This window comes from Opisthorchis viverrini (genome assembly GCF_000715545.1).
Source record: "Opisthorchis viverrini unplaced genomic scaffold opera_v5_7, whole genome shotgun sequence".
In the NCBI taxonomy this organism is placed as follows: domain Eukaryota; kingdom Metazoa; phylum Platyhelminthes; class Trematoda; order Opisthorchiida; family Opisthorchiidae; genus Opisthorchis; species Opisthorchis viverrini.
Genome location: NW_008751663.1, coordinates 336,809 through 358,075, shown reverse-complemented (window position 1 = coordinate 358,075; position 21,267 = coordinate 336,809). Strand labels below are relative to the sequence as shown.

General features: G+C 39.8%; 1 protein-coding gene across 1 annotated transcript in view; it reads left to right on the top strand.

Annotated features, from left to right (window-relative positions):
• Nucleotides 1-2,120: 2,120 nt before the first annotated feature.
• Nucleotides 2,121-21,267, top strand: part of T265_00683 (hypothetical protein) — a gene marked incomplete at both ends in the record, with an annotated part of 31,838 nt that continues 12,691 nt past the window's right edge. Inside the window, one exon of the mRNA XM_009164532.1 lies at nucleotides 2,121-2,184. Coding sequence (XP_009162796.1) covers nucleotides 2,182-2,184 — 3 coding nt within the window. The remainder of the gene's footprint in view (nucleotides 2,185-21,267) is intronic.

The following is a 21,267-nucleotide window of genomic DNA, read 5'->3' as shown; positions in this document are numbered from 1 at the left end:
ACGTCAACAGAGGTATAAACGTGGCATTAATATGAATTAGCAAAAAACCCGGAGACAAACTACGTGAATGCGTATCTTCTGAACAATAGTAACGGAGGTACACCTACTTGTGGAAAGCACACCCCCACTTAGACCAGTTTATGTTAGATGCCTTTTACCCAAGTTAGTTTGATCACAGTTGAAATTTGTGTATCTGGTGTGTCATATGCTTGTTGCTTTTTGTCTGCCATGGCGTCTAGACGACTCAGGTTTAAATTTCCAGATTTGGCTTGCATCAAAGTTGCCGATAAATAAACAGTAGTATGTAGTGTGCCAGACTCACACAGTTTCAGTATACTTTCAACAAATAAACCATTCTTTAGCCTCTCTGAACGCATTAGATCAATGAGCACGGATTTTCGTAGCATTTAGTTTGAGCAGACACGGCACGCAGGAAAAACAGTGAATAAGTGAGCAGAAGTTTGGTCAGCGAAGTTTATTTCTATTAGGGGATAGTGATTTTTTCCTATTCTCATAGCTTCCTTTGGACTCTGCGAGTTTACACGTCTTCAACCGCCATGTATCAAAGTTTGCAAGCCAGGTAAGTAACTACGGATAATCAACAAAATTGTGGACAGCGTGAAACTTGGTAACTCGGCACTTCTCTGATCGAATTTACAAGACCAGGAAGAGCATTTGTCTGTGTGCCATCCACAACATCCTAACTCACAGTGCTTATTAGTTCCAACACGTCATGGGGACGTGTCGTGGAAATCATCTGACTATACCCAACATCATCAAATCCAAGTCAGCCATTTCAAGTTTAATAATTGGATAAGTAATAATGAAGTTATGCGGACTAATAGCTCATTTTGGACAGCCAACTCTCCTCCGGAATAAGAGGTATACTCTTCGGCTTCTATCGGTTAAATAGCCGTCATTTTTTGGAATCTGTAGGAATCATCTTCACTTAATTTCACGAAGAAAACTTCTCACACAGTTGCTGGAAACCCACGACCAGTTTCGCCATTCTTGGGACTGATCAGTCCCGGAGGTTCCGTCGACCTCATGTCCTACTTGAACCCACATTGGATGTACCTTGACGCTTGGGCCTTCCAGTGTTTTTAGCAACCTCCTTCATGAAAATAAAATATACTGTCTTGAATATCATACCAACTGGCACATGAGACGCCTTTGAGTGGCACATTTTGCTCCATAGAAGATCGAGTTCTACGATAAGCTAGGCCGGAAGGTTAAGGTGTATTTTTCCTTCCTACAATGTACAATAAAAAGAGTGGTAATATACGTTTGATGTCCATTTGATGATTTTGTTACGTATAATGCACAACGACTAGCGTCGTGCTTGAAACGTCCTTACGAAATATCCGTTTTTGCATGTTTTGTATCAGAGACTTCTTTAGAAATCTAAAGCTATCGAAAGAGTGAGTCGCGCAGGTTGTTTACCTATGATCGCTCTCATTTGAAAATAGAGGACAAAAGTATGCACTTGTTAATCTTCAGTGGATGTTTCTATGTCAATAAACTGTGTAAAACAGGATGTGGTAAGCAGCTATGTCGGCGAGTCCTCATTATTGCAAATAACGATTTATTTTACGTGTACATAACTCCACGAGGAAACTCCAAGTAGGAAACAAACAACAAAAAGAAATAAACGCTAGCTAATAACGGACTTCAAGTAAGTGTAAAAAACTTCTGAAACCAATTAAATCTAAATGTTCGGTTAAGCCAACTAAAGTTAGTGAAGTAGGCTATCTTGCTTTATAATGACGGCCGTCTCTCGCGAGTTTATTGACCGAACCAAGACGGTGTAATGAATTTCAAAATTTATGTCTAGATAGAACAACGAACATGTATGTATAAACCTCTTTCAAGACTCAGATTTTAGACCAATGAAATGCAAGTTTAGTAATGATCAGCAGGTTGCTAGATGCTAGGCAAAAGTCATCTGTTCACGCGTTGAATACCTTTTATTTGTGGACATATTCTCGACCTCTAAAAGGATGGTCGTACCAATGTGTGTCGCTATGCGGCCTGTCTGTTCAACTGGAACGCGCTGCGCGTTTCCCTTGGGGAAATATTGAACAGCAGGATCTCCGAAGCTAAGGGCTATCGAACTCCTGATAAATACGCGCGACGGAAAACGAGTTGATAATGAGTAGGATATCAGGATAAGCAAACGAAATGGTGAGCACTTGTTGTTTTATGTATTCGGACAATCATATCCGTATTTAATTGGTCTTGTTGATCATAAGGTGACCTGAAGTGTTGTAGATGGCCTACTCTACCCGGATATTCACTATGATTAATCAGGTGAATAATATCTACGAGTTCCAGGACCAGTTAGCTATGATTACCTTGAAAATGTAAGACGCTTGAAACACATCCAGCGTTGAACATTAAAATCATTTGACTAAACATAAAATGTGGGCTAGCGGTCTCCAGTGCAGATCATGGATTGTCACTGAATATTCTAAAACAAAACTAATTGGGCCTGATAAATAAGATGGTAGACCGACTGTCCTTTGGTTTTTGTGATTGAACATCGGAATGAAACCTGAATTTGCACAAAACCTATTATTAAATCTTAATCCGTGTTATCCAAAGTAGCCAGATCAATATCAGAGGTTCGGGTGACAAGAAGTGCTGGAAAGCTCAGATGGTGACTAGGTCAGAATAATGTATCAGTAATAGATTGCACTTGACAGATGCAGCGAGGGACTCAGTTTTCTACTACCCTCTTCTCAGACGGTTTTAGTTGAGCGTAGAAGTTCGGTTAAATAAGTCAGTCAGCCGAGAATTATACTGTTCAAGTGGTTCGTCATCTGGTTGCAAGGTATGCAGTTGCCATAAATTACTTTTTAAAATGGGTGAATGCCTACAGGAAATAATAATTTCTGAATATGTCACTTCCAGTTATCTAATCTCTAATAATGCTAATTCAGCTGGATGTGCAACTGACTGCTTTTCATTTATTAACTCTTGTGTTTTCGCATTTTTGAAATCATGTATATGCGCAATCCCCGGGGAATCACAGCATAAACCGCAGTTAGCTAGATGTCAACATTTCATTTTTACCAACGGGCACTAGAGAAAATGGAAGTGAGTCCGCGAAGAACTCCTATAGTCATTTGACACGAGGGACGGTGGTCAATACTGCTGAGATCAGACAGGTTGACTCTACAACGTTTCCGGAAGACATTTTAGACGACCTCCACATTCTCAGTCTTGGCATTTCATAAAACTTTATTGTTCTGTACTCCGGGTTTATAGTTCGATCATGCAAACGCGGAATCTAAAAGGGTTTTGGCCTCGTAAGATTCACTGGGCCTATTTCGTGGGACAGAGCAGCCAAGGTCTTGCTCCTATAGACTCATAGCTCGTATAAACTCACAACTGTGGGTTTGGCATGGTACTGATCAACTAGAAATCGTTTCGCATCACCAAGCGCGCCTTATACTAATGTTTATGGCCGACATTTGTGACTGCTGAAGTGCATTTTACAGCTTCAAAAGCCATTTGTCTCATCGGTATGGGATCGGTAAGTAAGTGTAATCATGTACAAAAACTAACAAATAATGTAGTTCTTTTAGTATGTGGCAGATTTCACAAATCGTATCCGGTCTGCTAGCCAAGCATGAAACATATTCACACTAAGTAGTTTTTAAAAACCAACTGCTTTCGGAAAGAAATTTCACACAGTTTAAAAAAATACACCCTCACTCGTTCGCTCTCCAGTGAACCATAAAATAAATTGATGGTTTCCAGAAGCTTCGGGGCTCTCCATTTCACTGTTAGTCTTAGATTATTTATTGTTCCCTGTGGGTAGAGTAGAATAAACTGGGAATGACTTGGTGATAAACTGTTGAACAAGGTCATTTCACAAGCATGCCAGTTAGAAGGACAATAGACCTTGGACCTTGGACGTCTCACTGAGGAAAAGAAAAATTGAACTTTCCACGCACAAATTGAATGCACAACTGAAGAAGATAGAGAATCAACTGAACCATAATGAAACGCGTGCAAATCTGGAAAGCAATGATGTGAGAACTCTGAGCATGGCACTTTCGGATTGGCCGGAAGTAATCCAACTTACCACATGCAGCACTATACCTTAGCTTAAGGTATTTATTGGTTCTAAATGCAGGTTGTTTTTTTGAATGATCCTCTTAGTAGTATCTCAAGCAGTTTTACAAAATGCACATCGGGTGTGCCAATCACACATATGGAAAGTATGATTCAGAAGGTTTTAACTTTGTTTTTGCCGGGACCTTGGAGCATAACTAATTTGGATTGTCAGACAAACGTTCGCGTGATTCTCAAGAAGTAATGCAGGCCATCGGCTTCAAAACGTTTGTTTGTTAATTAGAAATTACGAGTTACCAGTCAGTTCAGTAAAAATAATCCAAAAAATTCCACCTTGTTGATGAACGGAAAATGATTGGATTTTGAAAGTGGACTTCACATTTGGAGAGCAGAGCACTACATGGGTTTGCGTGAAATACCATTACACCGCTGTAAGTAAACCGTACATTAGTGATTAGGTGTGGAGAAAAACATATGAACATTTACAGGTAGTCGGGCTTCCACCGGTTCAGAAGTCAAGCATCTTTTAGTCTCTGATGACTTGGGCATGTTCACGGGTTCAAAATTATTATATTGCATTAGATTTAGAGGTGTATCTGCGCTTGGTTTCGGCTGGATGACTGCTCCACTGCCTTTTTCATGGAGTCTCAATTCATCATCCTGTGAAAATGTTATATCAGCCCGTTCAATAATGTTCTATAACTTTAGGGTGGAGAAAAACATATGAACATTTACAGGTAGTCGGGCTTCCACCGGTTCAGAAGTCAAGCATCTTTTAGTCTCTGATGACTTGGGCATGTTCACGGGTTCAAAATTATTATATTGCATTAGATTTAGAGGTGTATCTGCGCTTGGTTTCGGCTGGATGACTGCTCCACTGCCTTTTTCATGGAGTCTCAATTCATCATCCTGTGAAAATGTTATATCAGCCCCTTCAATAATATTCTATAACTTAAAAATTTTATTTTGCAAAAGTGAAATCACTTGAATTTTATCTGCACCTCCATGGATTCAAACGGTATAGCTGCTAGCAACAATTAAGCTCCATCAACTAAGCACTCATGTCTGAAAAAAACAATGCAATTACTCAGCAACCCGGCCCACAATGACGTCATAATCAACCGACCTTGTTAGGATTGACAGAAGGCAAGCTACGTTTTGTGTGTTGCATTGACTAGAGGTTAAAATGGACTACTTAATGAAATGCAAACTGTAAGCTGACTGTCAGTTAAATATCGAAAAATCGGCCTGAATAAGTGGCAGTTTAAACTTGAAACATACCGCATGCAGTTGCTTTCCGGTTTCACAAGTGAAGCAATTTCGTACACTTCCTCGACAAAGAGACTAAAACTACAATGTCGATCGTTATTCTCTTGGCTCCAGAAACCTAGCTCTTAGATTTGATGTAGCACCCGCCTACGAAGATTGAGTTACTGACAAACAGAATTCAAAGTTAACGTCAAATAGCATACGGGGTTGTCTTCTACTGGGGCATTTCGACAAGCTCCTCGTCTTCCGAATCAACGAGCAGTGGACTACTGCACTCGCATTAAAGAACAGTAGGCTTTTAACGTTCCAAAAGATAAGCCGAATAAACCCCAAGTGCTTTTGGTTTCACACAGTTGTGCTTTTTAATCTGTGTCACATCTGAAAATTGATAAAATACGGTCATCGAATCCTTCATCTGTAGTTCATTATCAAAGTTTTATGCTGCTCATAATTTACAAAGAACCGGCGTACTTATTATTCTAGGTAATTTGTTTTGTTCTCGGAAATGAGATTTCACCACGAAACGATTAACTATAAGTCGGATTTGATCACGAACACAATATTTTTGGGATAGCTCTTCTGACAGCGTTGTTGAAAGCAATGCGGAATAAAACCCAGTTTTTCTCTTCGTCAGAGAGGGCGGTTTACCAAGAATCTGGACTTCAATTGTCTATAAAACGGTTAAGTTACATCGCTATTCATCGAACGGGACCGAAGCCCCTCAAAGACTCACCGAAAATCAGCTCCGTGATGAGCAATTAGGCTGAGTGGGAACAAGACAAAGCATGACTAATACTGCCAATTGCTTGGAACGGTGTTTTTTTTCAAAATTCTACACAAGCTCCCGTATTTTTGGGACAAGATACTCTCCCAACAACTTGCACGCCACATATGTTTCAAAATAACCAGACGGCAAACTCACCCGTTCAGTCAAATATAATAGAATTGAGCTCTTGATACTTTTAGATGCGAGACCAACTGGCCCTTTCATATACAGGGAGGAAAATAAATTACATAAAACATTTCGGCGTTCAGAATCTGAAAATGAGTCACTGCTTGGGTAGTTACAAATTTGGATTTCCATCGCGTAACAGCACACAGTACAGTAATTACGAGGTCGTAAGCGGAAAAATTCGTCTTAATAAATATAATAAGAACAAGTACACCTGAGACCTCGATCTCCAAAATTCTGGGGTCATTATACAGGAGACTAAAAAGAACTAGAAAGAGAGATCCATCGACAGTCATCGGTCAACGGGTGACAAACGGGTCTCTGTTATGGAGTGTGGTATGGGTATTTTTCTCGAAATGTAGAAGTAGATAGTTATGTTAACCACAAGGAACATTTGTACGTTACAGAGGCATCGCACCGATGAGAGAAACGTCCTGTCGCCTGAAAATTGAGCTCAAAGTTGCGTACTATTCAGTACTCATCGGCGTGACTAAACGGTTCACCATCAGTTTCATGCCACAAATTACAGAAAAAGACGAACGAATAAATAGAAATTACTGAGTATAGCTGAATGGTAATCCCAAAAATATGAAGGTTTATAGATGGAGTCAGTGGGCAAAACCAATAAATTTTACCTAGGAGAGAAATCAACCGACAATAATGAAGGCTTTCTCCATCAGTCAGCTTCTCATACATTCTGAGCAAAAGCCTTAAGAGTGATACATATAAAGATGGATTTTACGAATGCATGTTACTTCTGCTAATTACTGCGTTCCAGTTTACGCCATTCTTGTCTGAGTAGTCCGTATTCCGTCCTGGTACAATTATTCTTGCGAGAACGCACCAAGAACCTGATAATTATCGCACGTTCAGCGTGCGTTGGTGAAGCAATGTTATTATGCTCACTTTCCACATCAAATGTTCAGAGTTCATTTTCTGGCATATCCGAGGATATACATTGCTGGTGAGTTTTTATAGATAAGGATGCAAGTTCCTCATTGTCCTTCTTTGATATGAACTCAACTCATTGCACATGTTCAGAAAAGTTCGTTCATATGCAAAGTGATGTGAGTGTAAATTCTGAAAAACCCAATACCATGCGCAAGCCAATAGGACGTTTTTTAGATGTTATGCTATCCTCTGTTTGACTAGGTGAGTCTGTGACCGATTTATGGAAATATCCTGCACTATAAAACAGTGAACAGCAGCGGTTTTAGAAGATTAAAGTTCATCGTGGTGGACAAATTCATGAATGAAATTCAGTTCCCATAAATTGAGCAAAGTTGATGAGGTTGCCTTCAAGGACTCCCACTTTGTTATAGCATTTACTCACTGTCAAAATCGAATCGATTTTCTACTTATGTATACTCGTATACTTGTATAAATTTTGGGAAAGACACTTTGTCTACGTAAGCTGAAACCACACTTATTTTTGGCGGATTTGGCAGAACTTAGGCCTTGGAATTCACGGTGTAATTACTGTCAATCCAGCTAAGGTCCAAGAAAGAGGTCGAAGCTTTTACGCGAGTTTATATGTTAAGCTGACTCGTTTGATTAAGCTGGAAATCAAAGCACAGAGCTGAAAGACTGCGTGACATATCCAATGGACAAACTTGTCAGCAGCTAAGATCATTTCGCGCTTATCGGTCAGGGAATCAGACCAACCGTTGAGCATTGGTTGGAAAATTTGTTGCACAAGCTGTTGTCGATAAACAGTCAGCTTCAGTAAACTGCAAAGATTTCATTAGATTGGAAGCTTCTATTGCAACCTTTCCTGTTCATTTGGAAAATGTGTTTAATCAACTAAAAATTTTACTGGTATCTGTGTTGAGGATAAACTGGTCACTTCGACGAAGTTCTCCGAAACTCGGTGAAAAATAAATAAATGATGACTAAACGTAAATGATTAATCGTAAATAATCTATCATTTCTACACCAAATATCCACCTCTTTAGAGTTTAACAAAACTTTACAGTTTAAAGTTCCTGGAAAATTGCTTTCAAGCTTGTCTGTTTACTGTCTGATATCACTTTCTTGGCCATGTTTGTACAATCAATCAATAACCACAGCAAACCCACTGCCGACTTTGCAAGCTTTCAGTCTATGGGGGATGTTTTCTCACCTACTTTGCGCTCAATAATTCCTGAAATTCCGGAAATTCATAGAGATAACATTACTCAAAAAGCTGGTCGATTTTTATGTGTAAGAATGTGATTTATTTGGGGCTATCCAATCGACCACTGCATGGTCTTCGGAGATCAAAAACTGTTTGTAGATTTCGAAATTACATCCAAAGAAATAGCTTGTCTCACAGATCTGAGGTCTTTTCAAATGCGTTTTCCTTCAAATGTGGCTGTCTGCCCTCCGGTGAAATGGCTTCATGGATGGTATGCGCTAGCAGTGAATATTCGCACAATGTTTGGAAATAGTCATCAAAAGGGCTAACTTGACGATGATGAGAAAATATAACTTCTAACTGGTAAAATGTATTTCATATCAATTAAAATACATTCCTTGTTTGCAGTTCCATATTGCTGTTCTGCCAAACTGTTTGAGAAGCTAGTGGCCCTCAATAAGCTGCCCATCTTTGACTTATACGTTATATTTACATCGGCCTGAGCAACGTCTTATAACACTGATTCGATACTGTTTTCTAAGCGTTCGTTTGGTTCGCTTTGCTTATTCTGTTTTAGGATTGTTTTGTGAAAGTGTATCACTTCTCTTGTGTTTGTTTTCTTAACTACAGCCATGGTTTTTTATCTGTAATACAAAGCAAGTGTCGCTTTATATAACAGCGTGTGACCAGTACTCATTATTGATTTCCGAAGGAATTACGGCTACAAGAAAGATGACAATTACTGCAGTGCATTTCGAACTTATTTCCTTTGGTGATTACGGAATGAACGATGTAGCTCCCACATTAACAGTCTGCTATGAGGTCTACTCTGTTGATCGAACCACCGACGGGTTTTTTCTACTTTTATTTAGTCGATTATAAGCCGTATTAGTTAGACGCTCAAGTAATTTGGGCTGGTTACATTCAAAAACTACTCACCAAGCACACTCTGTTATCGAGGGTGGAGAGCAAATTGGTGATGAAAGAATGTGGCGGGATATATTTTGCTATCAAAAAATAAGCGCGAATGTGTTTCAGCAAGTCACTCCTATCACTGTTTTGTGTACGTTTTTCTTCCACAGAAGAAGGGTAGTAAGCTTTGAGCACACGATTAATACTGACATATCGGATATGGTGACTGTATTCCGCCTAATAGGCCTTTTTATCGCTAGGGTACACGACTAATCGCACATTTTTTTCAGAAAATCTGCTAAACATCTTGGCTAGGTAATATTCTGTCCTACAATTAGGAAACGAGAAGAATCCTTGTCTTGATGTCAAATTTATTTTCTGCAGTGGGAGTGTTCCTCGTCATATATAAAGTTTTGCTACAAGAATATAAGAGTAAATTAAGGAAAACCCTCTATTATACGAAACTCTTTTTGACACCATATTCAGCGTAGTCTCATGACCGTCCAATTAACGCCTTCGATTTCGAATGTATTTAAGTTCCTTATAGGTAGAACGTGGCTGAACATTCTATTGTTTACGAAACAATAAAAATTGCTACCACTGAAGGACTTGAAAGTTCACAAAGTTGATAACAGCTATGGCGTTATCTTTGGCACGAATTCCTTTGTAATAACTCGACATCTGTTTGATTACGAGAGCAACCATATGTTACGTATGACTGAATGAGGCGTTTAGAGTAAAACGATTCTCTCGGCTGTTGTTCCACCTGTGCTGCTTTCCCACATTTGGATTTAGACTATCTCATAAAGTCTGATTTAAAGCGCCGACTTCGAAGGAACCTTTCAAAACCGCTTTAAAGCAACGAGTTAACAATGACTACGAAATCACCTTGAACACCCGTGAATTTGTGTTACCGGCATCTGCGAAACCGGGTTAATTCATTTAAACAAAATGCAGTCCATCTTGCACAGATTTTGAAAAGCCTCTTATTTAAGGGAGAAATAAATTTGTGCACTAATATAAGGTTTTGTTAGTGGCTCAGCAAACTGACTGCATGTCAGATTTCAGAAATCACTGAGGAAAATGGAACTGATTATTAGTTTTTTAATGGGCGGTTTTTTAATAGGCGAGCTAAAATGCCTACGGAGAACTTCTGTCATTGGAAATTCCGCTTTGTGTGAAAGCGAAATGCGAATATTTTTTTGTTCGTCGAACGGAACTGAGTTTTATCTCATCGGAGAGAGTCTAGGGCCAAAATACCTGATCCTCTTTATTGCATGTTTTCAAAACCGACGTATCATGAATGTTCTTTGTCGAATTGGCCAAATTTGGAATGAAGGCATGCCAACATGCAAACAAGTTATGGAGTTCAATGTCATTGTTCAAAACAGACTTAATGATAGGTCTGGACTAATTTTTTGAATCATCTATCAGGTGGAATTCAGCAAACTGTAAAGGTAAAATTTCAGGTTTAAGACCGTGTATCAAAATGCTGCTTCAGGAAATTATGGTATTCCAATTAAAACAGAAGTTTCACACCTTGCGTCAGCTACTCAGTCATATACAGTTAAAATGATATGTCGTTGTAAACCACATGACGTACGTTCAGGCCAATATCCATGCCTCTGCTGTTCGTCTGATCGGCTGTCATCGGTTTGAAACAGCAGACTTGAACAAACTTTGTACGCTGCAGACCGCTCACGCTACTGGCATGGTTTTTTCACTGACGACGGCGTTGTTAGGTTCCTCTCATTTGGGTCCTTTAGATTGGGAACGAAATCACTCTATCCCAGACTAATGGACTTCGTTTTGACAACCTTTGAGTCTGATATGTGGAGTGGCATTTGGTTGCGCGCGTGTTACATAGGCAGGAAGCCAAATGCACGCAAACTCATACTTAGTACTGATACTAAAAGGTGGGTATTCACTGTACAATCTGCCAATTTTAAATGATGAAACGTTTATCCATCCCTATTAAATTTTCTCAACACGGAGGAACCAAATATTCCTACAGAATCGACAGCAAATGACTTACGCAACATCGCGCAATGAGTTGCTGACAGAAATGGGGACAAAACCATTAAAATCAACCACGCTCATTAATCAGTTAGAATTTTGTTTTCCTAAATTGATGTAAATGCCAATAGTCTGTCAGAGCAGGTTGAAGCAGTCACAAGTAAATTTGCAAATTGTCTAGCGACTTTGCTTAAACCTAAAAGTCAATACGGCATGCACAATTCCTCAGTAAAATCGAACATTTCCGAGAATATGCGTGGAAATCATGTCTTAAACGTAGTAGGCCAGTAGGTACACTTACGAACACTATTCAGCAAATTTTCTGAACGTTTACGGTTAAACTTTCTCCGCAGTGCCCCTCAGTAGCCGTTTTCAGATGTACTATATGACTGTGAGCAGACTGATCTTGACTTCGGTCAGTTGCTGAAAACAGTGACTGTGCGATTTCGTCGATGTAACTAATATGCTTGGGTCATTTCTAATGTCTGTGAAGTTGATCAAATGAACTTTGTCATTATTTAGATGTCTTTGGGTGATATTTTACTTTGTAATGAACAAGTTCTAAATCAAAATTTGAAGTCTCGAACCCGTAGAATCTCACTCATACCTACAAGGTTCGAGGCTTTTGTGTGGTATGGTATTAAGCCTAAAAGCAAGCTATTTGCTTTCTTTCATGAAGATTTTATGCATCACCTTGTTGAAGACAGTTGAAGAATTTGAAGAAGAAGTTTTAAGGAAAGATAATTATGGTATGGTATAATGCCTAAAAGCAAACTGTTTGCTTTCTTTCATGGAGATTTTATGCATCACCTTGTTGAAGGCAGTTGAAGAAGTTGAAGAAGAAGTTTTAAGGAAAGATAATTGTAGGCATCCGGAATTCCGGTGTGCAGTGTGACAGATGTTCAAATAAGTGCTGTGGCAATTGAGCGACGCTAATTTTCAGTTGGATTTTAATGATCCAGCTTAGTTTGGCTAATCTTTCCAACAGATCACTTTCCTGTTTGGTTAAAAATAACTAGTGACGTAGGTTCAACAGTAACCCAGCTAGCCACATCATGCGGCCGTTTGATCTTATTGACAAAAATCATCTGTGGTTATAGGTATGTTGAAATTTATTTGCAGAAATAAGATAACTTAATCCGCTCTTCTCTGTGAAAGATCGTTTACGAGTGGTTTACGAGATAGTTTGTATAGAATTGCTGAATAGAGCTATCATTCAGTTGGATTTGCAGAATTTAATAAATGGAATCCATGGCACTGTTCAGTGGAATACCATTTCCCAGGGGAGATCATTAATGTAAAGATGTCTAAATTGTTCTTGCTGGAGACATTATCAGGTGCGGCAATGTCGGTCTTCCTAATTAATCCGTCTGTTGAGAAAAAAATACGGAGAAAGAAACAACGAATCTTACAGTGTATTTGAAAGCATCTGGAAGAGTGTGGAAAAACAGTAAAGGAGTACTACTGAATGCTACCACCGAAATTTGGTAATGGAGAAGTTTTGTTGCGCAGGAAGTGAGCCATCCGAAATACTGAGAGGGCATTACATTTCGCATCGAACCAGCATTTCGACCTGTGTTCGCGGCTAGTGATCTGGCGGTTATACCACGCATTTTCCCAACATCCTTGAGGATACGTGGAGGAAAACATATATAAACGTAGAGTCAGTAAGGGCACACTTTTAAAAGGTTGGGAATTTCCAAAAAACAGAAAATCCGGGACCAGCCGATTCATGAAAATTCCCTAAATAAGCACAGTTTAAACGTAGAAGCTCAGAATCTGTAGAAATATTTTCCGACTTCAGCTGTTTGTAGTTTTACCATGCATATTCCGACTCTGGATAGAATACCTGAAATATCTAAACTTTGCCGGTAAATTTCGCCGGTTAATTTTTGTAACTTTTAAACTTAATTCGGGAGTCGTGCAGGTTACAAATGTTTGTTTACGGATTCAATCCAACCAACATTTGTTGATGTAACCAATGCAGAATTTCGAAATATATCGTGCAGATGAGTACAGGGGTAGTAAGCTGTGTGGAGTTACCATTTTAGGTTTCGCTTGATTTTTTATCACGGATTGAAATGCAACTTGAAAAAACGAACAATGTCAATTGACAGTCGCCTCATTTGAACAACTTTGGAGCCATTTTTACAACCTGTCCTTCCTTTTATTTATCATTTTTGCGTGTTTTCCCCCTGAATGCCTACCAAAAACCATTGTCACGTGCTCCCTGTTCTTGACCTTGAACCAAACTGTTCAAACATCATTGTCTACTTAGAACCACAACTTACCGCGTGGGGCCATCATACTACTGTTGAGCATCTCTGAGGTTAACGGTTAGACATTAAACCCCTGGCTAGAAACACGCGGGTTTGGAACTCTGAGTTTCATGAGAAGCGTGTTACTGAGGGTTCTCAATGGGACTGAAATATCTGTACAGTACAGCTTGACGTTTCAATGCAGCTTCACCTCACTGATGGCCCGGAATCTCAATTGAAAGTTTCCTTTTCAAACACAAGCAAATTTTAGGCCACATCCAAAAGGCAGAAACGTATGTGTACTTTATGATTCTCTGCTTTAGCGCTTCTCATTGCGATGTGGTTTATATTAACCTTGGTTTCCCAATTTAATGGACCATTTTGCGGATGGCGCATCAGCAAACGTTTCTCTCTTGGTCATATATCAATGTCACATTTGCACTTACGAGCAAACCGATTGACAAATTGTGGTAATTTAAAGAACGCGTGTCAGTGTTTAGTTTATATTAGCGTTGATAAAAGTTTATTTGAATCAAGATAGTTCTGTCCGTAAAATGGGTTATGTCCAACAAATAGTTTGTAATTCTTCTAATCCCGCGAGCTGATGACAGTTGAATTGCGGTGTATGAATCCAGGAAAACCGTAGGTGATTTGTAGGCATCACATTTAACTGCTGAACGCTTATCAGTAGCTGACAACCCCTTTCTTATCTGATCAATACATCCTGTTCTTAATTGTTTGTGTGGATTTCTTATGGTTGCAAGTTAATTAAAATTCGCAGCTATTCTGCTACCTCAGACTTTTGAGTTCCTGTTTTGTAGGCTTCATTTAAAGTGGATCTCATGCTTCAGAAAAAGTCTTTACGTTTCAAACATGAGCTGCCCCGTTCTAATAAGACCACTTAGTTTGCAGATCATCTCATCTCAAGGTTACCAGTGATATATTTAAAAAAATTATAAATGGTAGTGCTGTGGAAAATACTGACCACTATTCATGTTTCTCTGTCAGTTAACGCTGAGATTCAGTCATTAACAGCAGAAAGCAAACGACTGCAGAATGACTCCCGAGCCAACAGAGTATAGCGTTGTTGTCCATCTATGGTGTCGGCTCCCTAAAGAGTCCACCCCTTTTTGACTAGCCTGTAGACCTACTCGTGTAAGCAAATAGAGGTTAAGCTGCAGAGGTCTCTGAAGACAGCTTGATTTTACATTACCCTTAGCTAAAATACTGAGTCGCGGGACGGTAGATATGCTCGATTCAAAGCTTGTCCTAGTGCGTGAATCCACGTTGGACCAACTTTGGACGGCAAGCAACACTCGGAGTTGAATAATTGTTACTTATGTCTTGTGCGTCATTTCAAAGACAAGCACAATTGAAGTACAGACGCAACTAAACTGAATAAAAATTTGTATCCGCGTTTCAATTTTCGACTTATAGGTCAACTTTCAATGGTTTATGAATAGATGCGGAGGCGCAAGTGAAAGAATCACCAATGAAGCAAGCTGAACTCATAAACCTGGCTCCCAAATCTGTTAGCGGGAATGGCAAGACCAAGGTGACATGTGATAATTACTAGGCAAACAAATCTTGCAACTCGGTACCGGCACGAAACCCAACAAATACTACTTTCACACAGGTAGACGAAACCTGTCGTTTCGCACGACAGTAGAACTTCTTGTGACTTTCCACGTGCATCGCAAACAAGCATTTGGGTGTTTAAGTTGGATATCTCTTCCTCCATCCCTGAAAGTCCTTGGTTCTTCCATACATCAGGTCAAATTGTAAACAAACCAGTCTTCTCTTACATACTGCCGAACAATGCATGCAATCTGGGCACAGCCTTAAAGTTTCGTAAAGTGTTGAGTATTTTAGCCTGTTATCGAGACTGTTCACTAAACTAAATTAAAATTGCAATAAATTTGATAAACTAAACTTACCCCATACAAACGTAGCAAAGCTTCCACGCTTTTATATTCAATCTTGCTGCAAGAGACTTCAATTCCATATTCTACTTCCCCTTACTGACTTGACTAAAATAGCCATAACAAATAAGTGTGTGAATCAGATCCCCAAGTCTGTTTTACCCCAGTTTCATTTGGAACCAATGCCTTCGCTTTACTTCCTAGACAAAAAATCAGTGATGTGAGAACCAGATATATTAATTAAAAGTTGGACATGAGAAACCAAGAAAATAAGCATCCCGGCTTAATTAAACAGAAAAATGTGTGCTTGATCGTTGGCGTAGGAGAACAGAAACACGAAAAACAAGTCACGTTCTTCATCTCATGGGCAGCAAGCACAGCTTGTCTGATTTGCTGTCTGTAAGTAACATTATTACCATCAAGTCAAAAAGTATTAATGGGCCAATCGTTTGGTGCCACATTTGTTTCTAACTCATCCTTATAAGATAATCCTCATTAGGACTTCTCTCACCAAGTCGAATCTCCAAATGCGCACCCAGGTCTAATACACCTAAGTTTATGGAAGAGAGCTTGCTCAAAATACATAATAGACACCTAATGGTAGTCTGTACTTTCCTCGATTTTAACTAGCATATTTTTAGCAAATATGCTCCGTAGCTGTTGATGAGGCTTGAGGTATATCTTAGGGGACATCAATTACCTTAGATTAGGGGAGATTACGAATCGCATTACCACGGTGAATCGGTCAACGGTTTGTCACTTTCAAACTGTCTGATTTTATTGTGTTAGAGAGAGAGGGAGGGCGCCACAGCTGGCGTATCACTAAACACTGGCTGCTTTGGTTTCTGTTGGTACGGAACAGCATCTGTTAGAGAACCACTGTTGGCAGCGGGGTTGAACATTTAGCGACGATCGGATCAGCAGCGTCTGCCATTCCTTGACTCATTCTTTCAGGAGGCGTAAGTTGTGAGTTGAGCTGAAGTACAACGTGAAGCTGATCCTGTGGAAACCGGTTAACAGTCAACGGGATGCCTAACTGTTTTACACACAATAAGAGAACATTTGTCGATTGAATGTCATATAAAATGTAGGTGGATCAGCTGGACTACGTAATACCTTGCGAAAGTATAGACGGCTTTTGTTTGCAATCTGGAAACAGGAGATATCATTTATCATAATCCCTAACTTTTGAAAGCTAGGCTTTTGTTCTGTATCAGACAAGTGACGCTCCTAGCAACGTTGGGTGGATAACCCATTGTACCTTGGAGGCTACATCGTTATCACCATCATCCTCACCAGCTGCAAAAACCGCATGTTCGTCCTATAGCTGTTAAGGCTACCATGGTTCTGTTGATCGATGTTTTGGGGGAGGCTAAGGAGGCAGCTGTCCTGTGGAGGTAACTGATATAAAGGGCGCTTAATTACAGTGGTATTGGTAAAGTTTTCATTCAGGAGATTCGGGGGGGGGGGGGCTATATTTAAAGGAGAAGGCTCGGACGCACGAACGTCATTGGAGGTGTGACTCGGGCATGTCTGACAACGTCTTAAACCAGTGACCTGTCCTGTATCGGTGTACCCAGTCATAAAGTCGGCAATGACCGGCACAGCTGAGTCTGCTGCTAGTGGCTTTAATACCTCACTCCAAAGTCATTGTTTGACCTCCTCTGACTCGTTTCCACCATTTACGCGGTTGTGTGGAAAGAGCTCTTTAAGGAAGGGGCGCTATATAATGATAGCTTTATATCGGTCTGGCCTATCGCCCAATTGAATGAGTCAGGTTATTTTGGCTCATGCTCTTAGAACGTCATGCGGACTCCATACACTGGATCCATACATTTCTCACCCTAATGTATTCAACGATGCGGGATATTGATGACCATGAGTCAAGCATTTTGGTACGATAAACTATCTGCGGAAAACTTGAAACAACGACCACCCCGGATCGCTTAATGGGGAACAACAGACAACATTCGGCGGTGGCCCTGCGCCCTTCTGGATGCATGCACGTCCGTAAACGGTTGAATAGAAAGTACCATGGATCTGTAGCTAAGCAGTGTATTGACATTTCTCTTCAAAAGACAGAAAAATGTGTGAATGTGACGCAGGAAGCATTTGATTTCCCAGAGACCAATGGTGATGGAGAGGCACGAAAGCACAACAAAGCATGACAAAAGTTCGTATCCTTTTTCCTGATTTTTACCCCCCGATGTAGCGCCTAAAGTAATTTCACCATGGTTTGTTGAATGGTTGACACTAAAATTGAAGCCAAATGATTATGTCCCTTTTGTGCAGTGCGAGGAACATTCGAAATAGTCCTGGCCTTTGTCGCATAAATCTATCCACCTCATGAAGTAGACAGATTTACACGGCAGTGCTGGAGAAAGAATGCGTGATTCGCAGGTGGATAGGTATAATATTCCACCGGATGCATTGGTCGTTGTATGGTCCATTGCATGAGTTTATCGTCTGATACTTGCGGAGGTATAAGGTCACTAGCAATGAGTTTCTCTAGAATCAAGTTATTGAGATTGCAGACACAAAAAGCATTCCTTGTTGGAGAGTGCTGTCATTTAAATCGGAAGAATCGCCGGAACATGGTAGGCTCTCACAAATCAGAGCACCTTTTGTTGATACTAAAATTGCTTGTGTATGGAGCACTTTTTGTGCAAAATGATTTTCTCCTGATCATTTGGCTCTCCCGAGCATTCTGCTTGTTCTTCTGTCCAAAATGGACGACAAAATAACTTGCCGCAGACTTTGATCTGTTCACATTTTGGACGACATTTTTGACGCCAGTTTTCACGTTTCCCTATGCCAAAAGCCCAATCGATTCGAGTCTGGTAAATTGTGGACTGTCATATTTTTGGCTACCCGACAGTTTGGCTGATCGTAAGTTCAAATCCATTTTTTTCTTTACATAAGGAATCCTTTAACTTTTTGTAATACACCTAATGATGCCGCTTCTAATAAAATAACCATATGGTCCATGAGTTTGAGCTCGGAGGTCTAATTAGGTTCTGTGAAGCTCTGAAATGGGCAACGGGCATTTAGACTTGTTTTTCACCTGGAGCTGTGTTGGCATCAAAATAATCAATAGTCATTTAAAAATAACATCCCCAGCATAGCTTACAATCAAACGTATGCTGCTTCTTCTATTCCCGCCTTTGTCTTATCGGCTTAATTTGTGGACATCTGTTGTAGATTTCGCCTTGAAACTATATTCTGTTGTGTTTTATAGGCAACGTTTCCTTAACTGATCATGGCACTCAAAGAAACCTGTATCCTATTTCGACGACAGTGATGTTTGACGCTAGAAGATCGTCAGTGACAGAGGTTGAGTCTAGATTCATTTATTAGGGAAAATTACAGAATTACACAATTTGGCTGCTTCCATTTGCAATGGAAATAAGAGCACTGCGAGCACCGGCTTTTTTTCATCATTTAATGTAGCAAAGCGATAAAAGCGGTGCGTCTTGAAGACTGTAGATCTCGCAGAGTGATTCTACCATATATTACTATGTCCAGGTTATAGTATAAGCTCTACAGAATACTATAACAAGGTCCATTTGCGTACTGATTAAACACAGTAAATCCACATCGCGTGGATCAGATGGCTCATGAGATCCAAGTCAGTGTCACCAAGTTGGAAACAAATTACAGCGAGTTGTATCCAAACGAAGATTTGTCTCATCAAGAAGCCACTTAATACTGCACCGATGGCTTCGGTTATCATGATTTGTCAACATACTTTTGAGGCCTTCTAGGTTGAATTTCGATATTCCATATCTCACAGCCGATTCTTAGCTTGCTTGGCCAAAGAACACTAGGTTTTTGCTGACGTACTAGCTAACATTATGGAGAGTACGGGGAACAGAATGAAAAAAGTACACAGGAAGACTAATGGACTTCGTTAATCTTTAATGGCTGTCTATCATGGCAACCGAGAAGAAATCATTCCCCACTTATTCAGCAGTAGATTTATCTCAGTAATATCTTAGAAATATAGGCAAAAGAAGATACTATTTGCTAATCCGTGTGTATTATCTGCACTTAAGTTTTTTCTAAATTCTTCGTAGTATTTAACTGGAATGCTCTATCCTGATCGTCTTCAACCAATCAAGTATGAGGTTACTGCGGCTTCACTTACATTTGAGTAATATAAAATGGGTTTACTACATGAATTTTGGAATCTTTACCGGAAGCGTCGTGGTTAGTATGTTTGATGTAGAATCAGGACCAAGTCCCCACTTGAAATTACTCATAGTTAACTTGTTTCTTGACCGTTTTGTCACCAGCAAAGAAAACTTACTTCTAATTGGACGAGTGTAATTCGGATGGGATCCTTCTTAGCTGACGATAATCCTGTACTGTTTGACAAGTAGTGTAGGAGTGTGAAATACATCAGAGTTCCAACCAAATGCCAACGAATTTGCCAACTATGTTTGCCACAATACCAGGCATTAGGTTTTGGATCCTATGAAACATCTGTACATCACCATATGACATTTGGTGGATTAAAGATTTATTTTACTATATCAAGAAAGATACAGTGAAGAAATTTCAGCGGTTATGTGGCATTTGATAGACGCCTTGTGAGCAAATAATATTTACTGCATTTCAGCGTTCGGTTTAAAATGGTCTGAGTTCAAAGTAGAAGTTGAAAACAAAAAGTTCTCAACAGAACATGGTGGTATAATGTTTCATGAAAATGAGAAATTAATCAAGTCTTTGGGATTTTGACAAGGTAGATAGAAGGAAGCACAATGAACTAATTGTCTCGAATGCATTTGTTGCAAAATAATAATGTCAGCTTGTGCACTTTTAGTACCATTTCACTTTGTAAGTACCAAACATGTTTTTAAGCGATGAATAGCGCTGATCAGTAGTGAGGCCCCCAGTTATGTTCAGATCTCTGCGGCCCGGCTGCGATTTAAGAATGTCAAGGCCAGTACCGGAATGATCATGGATGAGGCCCCCAGTGGTGTTCAGATCTCCGCGACCCGGCTGCGATTTAAGAATGTCAAAGCCAGCACCCGAATGGTCATAGTTAAAATGTCAATGTTCAAAGTCCAATTAAAACTAATTACGATTAAGTGAGGCCCCCAGTTATGTTCAGATCTCTGCGGCCCGGCTGCGATTTAAGAATGTCAAGGCCAGTACCGGAATGATCATGGTTAAAATGTCAATGTTCAGAGTCCAATTAAAGCTAATTACAATTAAGCAGTGAACACTGTGTCTTGATTCTCATATGATAGATGGCCCAATCTACCCTCGAACGTCTTCAAACGTTAGGCATATTGAAGTACCCATAAATCTTAGGAAAAGGGTCTACGTAAAAATATCGATTGGCGGTACACAATCCTGAGGTGGGGAGAAAGACCTTAGTCATTGTTTGATAAGATAATTTGGTTCACTGTCCAATGGTGACACAAAGGGCAATCAACTATCAGATAGATTGATTGAATCTATCACGACAGTACAACAGTGATCTACAAATAATCTGGTTTTGGTAGTACAGACTGGGGAGCAAGTGTAGGTGGTAAATGGAAATTCAGCATCCCAAGTATCTAAGATGCTAAGAAGAGATGCGACAAATCACTTGGGAAACAGCGTTAAAGAGAGATGTGTGGTGGTGATTTGAAGCCATCAAAAATTATCACACTGGTTGTCCAGTGCAAATGGCTGTGACTGAAAACTAATTCTATCGTAAAATCATTTATGGTGATATGAAGCAACCTG